General features: G+C 47.0%; 1 protein-coding gene across 1 annotated transcript in view; it reads right to left on the bottom strand.

The window, feature by feature from the left end:
* The window catches only part of INSC (INSC spindle orientation adaptor protein), a 141,698-nt gene that overhangs the window by 92,148 nt on the left and 37,203 nt on the right, over positions 1-12,347 (bottom strand). Inside the window, exon 3 of the mRNA XM_045162863.1 lies at positions 5,187-5,287. Within this exon, the coding sequence (XP_045018798.1) occupies positions 5,187-5,287 (101 nt within the window). The remainder of the gene's footprint in view (positions 1-5,186; positions 5,288-12,347) is intronic.

Genomic DNA, 12,347 nt, shown 5'->3' with positions numbered 1-12,347 from the left:
AAATCACATGGACAGAGGAGCCTGGTTACAGTCCATGGGGTCACAAAGAGTCAGACACAACTTAGCAACTAAACAAAGACAACAATGAATAAATGACCACCTGAATGAATGAATGACTTCTTCATGTGATGCCCTCAAGAACATCATGGAAAAGACAGCCGGGATAGAGTACTGGCTGGCACTCAGGTTCAAGCACCATCTGAGGACATGTATCCTGGCTCTATTCTTTGTCAGCCTGTCCTGGACAAGTAAGCAGCTTCAGCTCCTCAAGCCTCAGTTTTCTCACGGGACAGACGTTGTATGTGGCATCTGGGTTCCTCCTCAAAGGAAAGACTTGCTGTCCCCAGCTGTCATGCTCTGTCCAAAGTCGCCCACTCCGACAGAATGAAGGTGGGATATGAAGGTCCTGGCCTTTATGGCCAATGAACAACTCTGATCCCAAAGGTCCCTGTGAGGTCAGTTGAGTCGTCATCAAGCCGGCATCACAGCTCACCATCTGCACCCTGCCCCCACCCCACGGGCCAGGCCTGCTTCCTTCCTCTCCTGCCACAAGTGTCAATCCCGAAGGCACTCCCTAACGACCATCCTGGACTCTCAACCCCTTGTCAATGACTGCTTCCCAGGGAACCCAACCTATGGCCCCCTCATTAGCAAAACAGAGATAATAGTAAGTATACACAAAGGCTGTGATGAGGACTGAGTGAATTGCTATGTGTAAAAGCGACCAGCTCATAGCAAGTGCTGAATGAGAGTGAGCCAATTTTGTTACGGGGGTTAGTAAAGTCCTTTCATCAGTATTCCCACCCTCACGAGCAGGAAACCAGAGAGAAACTGTCAGTGTCTCAGCTTGATCTGTGGGTAAGAGAAGCAATGAAAGGGAGGAGAGAAGGGAGGGAGGGAGGGAGGGAGGGAGGGGGAGCGGGAGACGTGTCTGGATGTGGCCCTGTGTGCATCCCTCAGACTGGCCTCCAGTCCACCCTGCAGGAACCGCTCCATAGAGACTGTTAATTCAAAGGCCTGGGCCTCCTGCAGAAGAGGAGGCACGATGATGGCGGGCACAACCTTGGGGGCAGGCAGACAGGTGGCAGCACCCTGACCACCATGTCTGGATCCCCGAACCACTACCACCCAGACCAGAGCCAACAGCAAGAACTGAAATACCAATCACAGAGATGGGAGCCCAGAGACCCGAGAAGAACAAAATCAGCTAGAGACACAGCAGCCACAGTCTCTTGCTACCTAGAGAGCCAATCCACTGTCCCCTTTACTCCCACCAATAAATTCATGAACTTCTGGGGAAGTATTTGAACCTGAGCTTGCAAGGGTTTTTACTGCTGAGGGAGGGAGATTGGGGGCGGGGGGTGCCTTACTGTTACCAGGATGGCCTTGTAAAATGTATGTTGGCACCCAGAGGCCTAGAGAGACCTTTCTTCTTAGACTCCAGCACTTGGACGACCTTTTAAAGCAATGACCACGGTCACCTTGTTATAGAAGATAAAACTGGTGCTCAGACAGGTTAGGCAGCAGCCAGAGTCACAGAGCTGGTAGGAAGTGGAGCTGGGCTTTAAGCCCAAGTCTGATCCCAAGGCTTATATGCTTTCAACCTCTTCAGGTTCCTACATTAAAGTTTCCAAGAATAGGGTTCTGTTCTTCGGCTTGTTTATTTTATTTTATTGCTTTTCTAAAATTTATTTTTAATTGGAGGATAATTGCTTTACAATACAGTGTTGGTTTCTGCCATATAGCAACATGAATCAGCAGTGGGTTTTTTTTTTTATTATTATTATTTTTTAAAATATGAAAACCTCCCATGAGATTCAGACGTGGTCATAGTTGACAGCCCTCATACCCCCTCCTATCACCCAATTCAGTTCACAATCCCAACCCCTGGCCTCAGACACCTCTGCTCCCCACCTTCTGTTCTCTTCCAGGAGCCAATACCTAGAAAAGCTCTTCTGATGCTATTTACTCAAAAGGGTCTCAAACACCAAAGGTCTAACCTAGACAGCTCACCCAGACCGTGGGATGATCCCATGCAACTTGATAATATTTATTTACTTTGTACATCAATGTGAACAATGGCACTCCAGAGTGAAATTCAGGCTCAGTGGAACACAACAGAAAGAAGTCAATTATCCAGCATTAATTATTTATCTGAAGACAATAACCATGGTGTTATTCCCCATGAGAGAGGCCTCTGCAGCTTGGAACAAGAGGAAAGAAGAGGCGGCTGCTGTTGTCTGCTCATAATGAAGCATCAGATTGGACAAATGAACCCTTCTGACATCCTTGTAAATACACATGAGCCCCCGCTGTGAACGTGGCCCAGGCACACACTCCAGAACACAATTAGCAGGGTGGTAGACGATTAATAGGATTATATTCCCCCACTGTTCTGGGTGGCCTGGCCCGGCAACATGAGATCGTGACGACAGTAAAGGAGCTGCCAGCTTCTCTCTGCAGCCTGCCTCCCCCATCAGAATAATCAGATTGAAGACATTCTAAACAAACAGTTTTGCAGGTTGCAGTGTTTGTGGAATCATGTTAGTCTGGTATTTTCCTCCCAAGGTATCAATATTTGCTGTACAATGTCAGTTAGAAAGCCTGTCCCGACTCCAAAAGCATAATGATCTGATTCCTAAATCATTTTTATGTAATTTAATTTTCTTTTATTTTTTAAAATTCTGAGGAGCTTGGAAGAGAGAGACCAATGGTTCCCAGGGGCTGACAGAGTTCCAGAATGTGATCTACCTTGGCTCATATTCTCTACTCCAGGGTCTTATTCTTTATCTAAAGGAGATGGTAATATTGATTGGGCAGTTCCTATGTTTCAGACAGGCACTTTCTATATATTATCTCTTTTTTTAATCTTTGGATTTATTTTCAAGCATTTTCTTCTACACAAAAATAAAGGATAATAGCTATTTGCATACAGCAACAATTTGTTGTTCAGTTTATATGTGAATAGTAACAACATATACATATTAAAGGCTCATCACAACCCGATGATGTAAGCATAAATATCTCTATTTCATTGATCAATAAACTGAAGCCCAAGGTTATAGCTAATAAGCAGCAGAACCAAGAATCAATTTTTGTGGGGGGTGGAGGGGGAGGGGTCAAGATTCCTAACCACTGTCCTAAACTGCCCTGTGATGTCAGTTTCCCAAACCCCAGCACAGGCTCTGGTCTAACAATTCCAACCCCTGTGAGATCTGTAGAGAGGTCCCAAAGCCCTATTGCCACAGATGTTGCTACTCATCTGAGTATACGGTTTTCAATCTGGGCAGGCCAGGTGATGGAAAGAGATTCCTCTGCACCTGGAACACTTATACTCTTTTCTGATTATAAAATATTAGGCTGCTGGGAGTGTCTGTCCATGATTTTTTATTTTCTCAAAGAGGTGACTTGCCAATAGTAAGGGGTCAAGCGAAGTATTTCTAGAAGAACCCCCTAAGATCGCCTACATGAAGAGCCACGGAGGGCCTCCAACATGTAGCAGGCACCCAATAAACAAGGGCCCTTCTTATATAGCTCTCACCTGATGGCAGACGTTTTGCATGTATTATTAGCTCATTTAATCCACACATCAACCTTATGTCTAGATACTATTATTACCCCTGTTTTATACATGAGGGAGCCAAGAAGCCATGGGGCTGAGGAGTTCACATAAAACCACACAATTAGTTGAAGCCAGTCAGTCATGTGTTCAGAGGTGATAACATCTACTCAAATCACGAAATCCCATCTCTGAGACTATGCATGTATCCTTACAGGTTTGATTCACACCATCCCTGAGCTCTACCTTAGAGTCCACGAGGAAAAATATTTGGGTCTCATATTATACCTTACTCCCAGTGTCAGGCCACACAGGAAATTCTTAACTGCATTTCTAACAGTGTTCTCAGCCCTCAGGAATGTTCATCTTCTTAAACCTCTTTATGATAATGGCTTTGGGGGAGCAGACCGATACTGTCATAGAGATTAATCCAACTCCAGTAGACTCTTAGCAAATATTTAATAAATCCTTCTGATTTTAAAAGCAACACACACACATACCCAAAATACTCAAAAACAGAACAAACAATGTAGCAATGCATGCTGTACATAGTTGAAGCCCCTATAATTCAGGTGGGGGTTAAAAAGAGAGATTAGATGGTAGTGGTATTAGAATATTGTGTAGGCCAAAATGTTTGTTTGGGTCTTTCCATAATATTGGATGGAACAATCTGAATGAACTTTTTGGCCAACCCAATATATAAAGCAATAAAAAACAATGATTTAACAACCTTGGAAGGGCTACTTGGATTCTGCTGCCTCAAAACAGTCCCATCAAAATGTCTAAGCAAGAAGTGAGAGGTTAAGAGGAAGCTCTGAGCCTCAAACTGCAAAGTTCCTCCACAGACCAAACCTAAGTTAGAGTGACCCACCATCCCGGTTTGCCCAGGACCGAGGAGTTTCCAAGGACATGGGATTGTCAGTGCCAAAATCAGCACAGTACCAGGCAAACTGGGATAGTTGTCATCAGAGACTGGCTGCCCTGGTGCCTCCACCTCTGCTTCTGTCTAGGGCCACCAGGACCAGCCAGTCAGATCTCCACCTGCCTCCCCATCCCCTTCACCTGTGTGAAGGCAGCTCTGGAACCCTAGGTCTTCCTTCGCCCATCATCCAGGCCTCACCCCCTGCTTGGTGTATTCTTTCCTCCCCCTCACCACACTGCCCAACTCAGGGCAACAAGTGTTTCCCAAGGATCAGCTCTGTGCCCACTCCTCCCACTGGTGCTTCGAGAGAAAGACACCTAATGGTAGTCTGATGTCTTCCAAGAGGCTCAGAGAGGCCAAGTCCCCCCAGTGGCTCCAACCTCCTGGTGCTATCAGAATCCAGAGCTTCCTCTGGGGTCCCTTCTGTGAGCAGCACACCCCACTTGATCCTTTGCTTCATTGTCTGCTTGGATCTTAAAGTAGCCCCTTGGGGCAGGATGTGGCTGACTCCTCTGTGTCTCAGAGCCCAGTTCCATTTGTATTTGCTGAGTGACTGCAGTATCCCAGATACCTTGTCCTAAGCCTCCTCCCAGCACAGTGCACTGAGAGATGGGGCCACCTGCAAACCCTAGGCTCCTGGGTCTGGGCCTCTGCCAGAGTCCAGATGGGGCAGGCCAGGCCCTGAGACACAGCAGTGGGACTTACCGCTGACCCGGCAGAGGGATGGAGTCCAGGTGGCGGCCTCCAGGCAGCGCCATCATATTGATGCCAATCCGCAGCAAAGCCTGCCGACAGCGATTGGGGCCCTAGAAAGAGAAGGCAGGATGGGGTCAACCAGGGCCCCCAAGTGAGGAGGCTCAGTCATTTCCTCTCCCAAATCCTGGCCACAGGGGGTCATCTCATGTGTGGAGAGAAGGCCCCCCAGCCCTCCTCTGCTGTTTGAATCACTGACCTCACACTCAATGCAACACTCAGATCTGATCTTGATTCTAAGTCCCTGATGCACCATCAACCCCTAGAATTTTTCTTAGGTCTCATTGCCAAACACATACTTAACCCATTTTGCTTTGTACCAAATATTGGCAAAACTAATACAATTATGTAAAGTTTAAAAATAAAATTAAAAAAAAAAAACAAATATTGGGATATACAGACCAGCAAATATTGCACAGGAAATATTTATACTTTAAAAGTTTGTAGTTTACCTGAAATTCACATTTTACCGGGCACCTTGTATTCTTGGCTAAATTTGGCAACTGTGCATACTAATTCCTTAACCATATACTATCACAGCACTGGGTTCTTCACTTTGCTTATGTCTGGGGAATGTGACCCTGTAATGGCACGGTGGTTGCTTCCCCAAATCTGTTCCACTTTAGATGATGTCACTTCACCCAAACTGCCAGGAACTGGTTCAGCGATAGGCATGTGACCCAATTCAAGCCAATGAGCCATGAAAGAACTGTTTCTAGGAAAAATTTACTTTCTCCTTAACTGCAAGCCAGTCGCAAGGTGAGATAGTATCTCTCCCACTGAACCTGAACAAGGAAGTGCATCACTCCACAGCTGCCAGAGACTACCTGGCCATCGAGAAGGGACCCAGCTAGAGAAGAAAGTGGACGCACACAGGGAAAAACCTGCATCCTCGATCACGGAGCCACTGAATCAACCAGTGCTGGGTCTGGCCCACCTCTGGGCTTCCCAGTATGTAAGATAGTAAAGTTCTTGTCTCAGTGAGGATTCTGATTCGATAAATAGTCTAATAAATAAATGTGATCGAGGTTCCAGGGCCTCCAATCCCAGCACTGAGCACCTACTTGGTTTGCCTGTGCCTCACAGATTAGACCAAGTCAAATAGTGTCCTTCTTCCTCCATAAAATCAGCTGCCCACCTGTTTGTCTCCTGCCTTGCCCATCCTTTCCCACTCCTCTCTTTGTCGTCTCCTTCTCCAAGCCAATAAGAAGCCCTCCTTGGTGAAAATAAAGATTCTGTCCCCTTCATCTGAGTAAAGCAATAGTCAAGACAGGGTTGACTGTCACCTATCATGTTCTGAGCTTGAGAACAACAGATCAAGACCCTCAGAGAAAACACAGGCATGAACTTGTGGGAGGATACAGCTGAGGAGGGCAGCAACTCAGGTCCAGAAAAATTAAACTCTTATGGTTACAAGTGACCCTTATGCGAGAAGAATGGAGGAGGACTTTAATTAATAGTGATGTGGCTGGACATGAAGTACCCCTTGTGATGAGTGCTCAGTCATGTCCAACTCTTTGCAACTCTATGGACTATAGCTCACCAGGTTCCTCTGTCCATGGAGTTTTCCAGGCAAGAATACTGGAGTGGGTTGCCAATTCCTACTCCAGGGAATCTTCCCAACCCAGGGATCAAACCACATCTCCAGCATCCTGCATTGACAGGCAGATTTTTTACCACTGTGCCACCTGGGAAGCCCCCTTGTGATGCTTGGAACAAAAGACAAAGAGTGAATCTGAAAATATAGGGAGGCGGGAGCCCAGAACAAATTAGGGCTTTAGATAATTCCAGAGATTCACTTCCACTGCCTACTCCCTGCCCTTTGGGCCCCACTAGACTGTGAGACTGTGGAGGGCAGGAACCACTTGGTTCTAAGGGCTGGGCACTTAGCAAACATTCGATATGTCTATAGAAATAATGAGTGGAGTGAATTTTTAATATATTTATGTTGAGCCCTAATTCTTCATCTGCAACAGAGAATAATAGTATCTGTTTTACAGGGCTATTATAACAATGACATAGGGTAAGGAATGCAGAAATGTCAGGCCAGGTTGAGAGCTAAATAAATAGTTATAATTATGTCCTGAGAGTCTGCGGTGTGTTCAGCCCCGTGGTCAGCTTTGCCAGGGGAGATGCTATTAAACACAGCATCTAAAGAACCCAGGACAATAACAGTGCTCCACGAGGGCTCTTTATCATCAGGAGCATCACAATTTTTATTACTTTCATTATTTTCATTATTGAGAAGGTATATTTTTGGAACCCAGTGAGTCAGCAACCTGAAAAGAAAGGCATAAAAGAACAAAAAGCTAGAAACAACAAAATGAGGTATTTGTTCCCTTTTCGATATCTCTGATGAAAGAAGCAAAAAGGGAAATACCAGCATCTCAGAGTGAATGCTCTGACGTGATCAGAGCACGGTGAGCTAGCAGATCTTATTTCAGCTCCATCTTCATCATGGAGAAGAAGGGGCAAAGTAAAAGTTAAAGAGCAAATCAGCTTAAGGCAGGTGACACTAAGGGAAATTTAAGGACACACGAAGCTCCAAGCCCCTTGAAAGTGTGAACGAGTTAGGATTCTGTGAGCACACCGGTGAACATTAGAGAACCCTTCTAGATCTGATCAAGTTGTATCTGAGGGACCCTGAGAAAGGTCCCTGAAGGCAGGAGAATGTTCTGACTTTCCAAGAGATTCTAGAAACACTTGGTGACCACAAAATTCTAGAACAGATTCCTAATCACTGATCTGTGAGCCCTTTAGGCAGAAGCCAGCTAGAGCCCAGATGGAACAAATCATGCTCAGACAATTTCTTCCTTTTCATTAGAAACCACTGGGTTCTCAGCTGAAGGGGGATGCAATAAACCTAATGTATCTTGATTTGTTGAAAGACCCAGTTGAGATATCCTCATTGCCCTATTTCATCCACAGCCTTTCAGGAGCTAGGCCAGTGGAGGCTGTCTGCTAACGAAACCTTGGTTCACATGACTATGCATGTTCCCAGAGGCTGGAGAGCCTGCTTAGGGACATCCAGGCAAGACATGTATCACTGCCCTCTGCATAGACTATTTTATTCATGCCTCCTTTCCTCAGTGGGACAAACTCCTGGATGTCTGAAGCCCCATCTTGCTCAGTGAGAAGCTGGGCACCTACATGGTGAAGCTGAGATGGTGAGTCAGATAAGTTTTCAGAGGAGCCACAGCTCAGAATCACTGGGGACGGGGAACAAGTAAGGGCATATCTAGAAGATGCATGCATGCTAAGTCGTTTGTTTTATCAGACTCTTTGTGACCCTAAGGACTGTAGAAGGCCAGGCTCCTCTGTGCATGGGAATCTCCAGGCAAGAATATTGGAGTGGGTTGCCCTGCTCTCCTCCACGAGAGCTTCCTGATGCAGGGATCGAGCCCACGTCTCTGACATCTCCTGCACTGGCAGGCAGGCTGTTTACCACTAGAGCCACCTGGGAAGATCTGGAAGATGAAATGGGGACTATCAAGAATAAGCCTAGTTGATGTTTATAAAGTGCAAAGAATAATAATAATTGCTTGTATCATTTTGAGTGTGTACTATGTTCCAGGCACCTAAGAGCTTCATATAGTATTAGCACCTTTAAAACTATCAGCATCCCTCTGTGATGATAAGACCTCTGAAATTCAGTGGAAGCACTGCCCCAGATCACACAGCTAGTAGGTGACAGAGGACCGGTCTCTGGGTTTCATGATCAGACAGGAGGTGAGGTGCTGCAGCAGGTGAAGATGAAGAGAGCAACAAAGGTGACCCAAGTCCAGCGTTTGCTAACAGGAAGTCTGACTCCATTCCCTGGGGGCCACACTCAGCCCTCACCCTTCACACACAGCAGAGCCCTCTTCCTCTCACCAGCGCCTCCCGCTGCTCCTACCTCCCAACCCATGAGATCAGCAGCTTCACTGAGTATCGGACCTCAGTGACACGGTCAGAGGACAGAAGAGTCCTTGGAAGAAGGAAGCCCCCAAACACTGCACCAAATGGTAGAAGGAAGTGGGACACCAATGGGAGTAAGGGAAGCAGATCTCCTGTTCCTCATTGGTTGGTTCCTTTAGTGAGTCATTAGGACAAAGCTGTGGGTCTAAAGGGCTTCCCAGGTGGCACTAGAGGTGAAGAACCTGCCTGCCAATGCAGGAGATGTAAGAGATGAGGGTTCAATCCCTGGGTCAGGAAGATCCCCTGGACAAGGGCATGGCAACCCACTGCACTATTCTTGCCTGGAGAATCCCATGGAGAGAGGAGCCTACAGGCTACAGTCCATAGGGTCACAAAGAGTCAGACAACTGAAGTGACTTAGCACATGCACATGGGTCCCAAAGGGGTCAGGGGATGGGAAACGACAGTCCCAGCTAAAGTCTAAAGTGTCACCAGATTTGCAGAGAGACCCGTTTCAATCACGCAGCCCTCTGGGAGGTCTCCACAGACTGCTGGGTGGTTTCCCCCTCCCACTGACCTAAGCTGGACTCATCCTATTGAGCAGAGAGTTAGAATAGAACCCCTCCGAAGCTGCTGAGCATGTCAGGAAACCAAGAATGGACTCTAAGTAACCCCTTGGCCGTACACCATCTGTCTTCACTGGTATTGCAGACAGAATTTAAAGTCTGGAATCTAATAGATTTGGATTCAAATCCTGATTCTATGTCTGATAAATATGTGACCTTTGGAAAAGCATCAGTCTGCATGAATGCGATTTCCTCAATCATACCTGCCTCCCAGAAGCCTCATGAGGGTTAAATGAGATCACTCATAAAATTCTCTGATAGATAATTTAGTTCAAAATAATACATATTGTGCTTGGCACATGCTAGCCTCAGAGTAGGAGCACTCTTCCTCATAGAAGAAAGAGCTGAGAAATACTGGGATGGCCAATAGGTTCATTTTGGTTTTTCCATAAGGTGTAATGGAAAAATCTGAATGCACTTTTTGGCCAACCCAATATATCTCAGGGAGAGATGCTATCTTGCTCATGAGAGACAGGAAAAGGACACAGGTAGGGGTGAGCAGGAAACAGCAAACTCCATTACCTCCACTCTCTGCTCAAGGGCCTTCCTAATTTATGGGAAATCCTACCCTGGAGCTTGCAGCCTTGGTTCTGCAGGGCTCTTGGTGGTGTCTCCCCACCAAAGTGGTTCGTTTACAAGAAGGACTTGAAGTCTTAAGTGTCTCTGATTTAATTCAACGCCTGCTGCGACGACTGCTCATTTGGACAGCTCATTTCTGCTCCTGCGTCCCATTAGAGGAAGCCCTTGCTCACCTCCATTTGGCTAAGGAGCCAGCTTAGGCTCTAGAGGAAATGGAAGCTATTTACAGTAAATTATTCAATTAGAACCAGGAGCAAGGCGGGGGTTGGGGGGGTAGGGGGTGCTTCTGCTGTTGTTTAATGGGCCAATCCAAGTACAGCCAAGGCTGGGCTGGGACTGTTTAATCTGAAGAAACCATTAGGGCTGTCAACAGGAGCTGGACAGTGAATACTGTGGGAAGCAGTTAAGCTCCAGCAGCAGCACCAATAGAGAGAGGACTAGGAGCTGGGCATGGCGGTGGGTAGGAGAGGCACTGACCCAGGAATTCAGTCAAGTCCTTCCTTATACCATCCCCTATCCCCTCATTATTTCTCCTCCATGGCATTTATCACAATTGTAATTAAACAATTAACTGCGAAATTAACACTTAGCGTCTTTCTCCCTTGAGGATCCTACCAGGGGTGTGGACTAGGTCTGCCCCGTCGACTGCTCTGTCTCCTCGCCACTCCTCACCACACCATCTCCCTCCTGACACACTGCCTGGTACATAGATCAAGTAACACTTGCTGATTGACTAGGTGAGTTCTTATTGAAGGAACTTCAGCTTCCTCACTGGGAAACCAGAGATGAAGGTATCTATTTTCACCACATGGTTATCAGAATTCAGTGAGACAGTTGGGAGGGCCTTTTGCAACCATACACACTGCATGGAAAGGGCTCTGCCTCCTAAATCCATGAGAAAGAGCCAGCTGCCCCTCTCTAGTTCTTGCTGTCCTTACTGCCTGGTGGTACCTTCCCTCCCTCCCACCAGCTCTATGCTCAAGACAAATGGATGAATAGACAATCCCAAAACTGCACAAAAACTACAACAACGAGAGCTTCCCTGATGGCTCAGTGGGTAAAGAATCCACCTGCAATGCAGGAGACACAGGAGACTCAGGTTCAATACCTGGCTTGGGAAGACCCCCTGGAGGAGGAAATAACCCACTCCAGTATTCTTGCCTGAGAAATCCCATGGACAGAGGAGCCTGGCAGGCTACAGTCCAAAGGGTCGCAAAGAGTCAGACATGACTGAGTAACTAAACACTCACACACAAGGGCGTGCTAAAGGGAGTCCAGAGGACCTCCAAACAGTAGTAGGTGAGAATGGAAGGTAGGGGGAGGGGTTCATGGGAAGTTTCTCAGGACATGACCCAAAGCTGAGAGAAGAATGTGGGAATAAGGGAAGGAGAAGGGGCAGAAAGGAAGAGCGTGCAGGCAGAGGAAAGGGCACGTGAAAGCACAGAATCCTGAGAATGATACGGTTAGGGAACTACAAGGGTTTCTAGAAAGGCTGGGGACCTCTGGGCTGGTAGTGGAGTCCAGAGTAAGCTATCCCAGTGGCAAGGAAATACAGAAAAAGGAGGGGTCACTTTCAGCTGGAGAACAGGCCAGACTTCTTAGAGGAGGAGACATCTGACCTGAGTCTTAAATGTAGAGTGGGATCTTGCCAGGTGAAGATGGGACAGGACATTCAGAGCCAGGAGAGCCATGGCAAGGAGATCAGAAAATGGAGCAGGTATTAGAGACCCAGGTCTCTCCTGTTGTGGGGAGGGGAGGTGGTGGACAGAGAGGTGGGGGAGGGAAGGTGCTTCTATAGCCCTGCATACAAAAGGAGCTGATTCTTTAGAGTCTATCCTGTAGATGGTGGGTGCCACTGAAGGTGTATGAGCAGGAGAGTAAAATAATCAGAGTGGAATTTCCACTCCCATCGTGACCAATGGAGTGGACGGGCCTCAGGGAGCGAGACCAGCAGCAGGAGTTCGTTTAAGAGACAAACACAAGCTCCTAGCAGAACCCCGAAAGCCCCAGG

This window comes from Bubalus bubalis, chromosome 16, assembly GCF_019923935.1.
Source record: "Bubalus bubalis isolate 160015118507 breed Murrah chromosome 16, NDDB_SH_1, whole genome shotgun sequence".
Taxonomy (NCBI): domain Eukaryota; kingdom Metazoa; phylum Chordata; class Mammalia; order Artiodactyla; family Bovidae; genus Bubalus; species Bubalus bubalis.
This window is presented reverse-complemented; position numbering and strand designations above follow the sequence as displayed.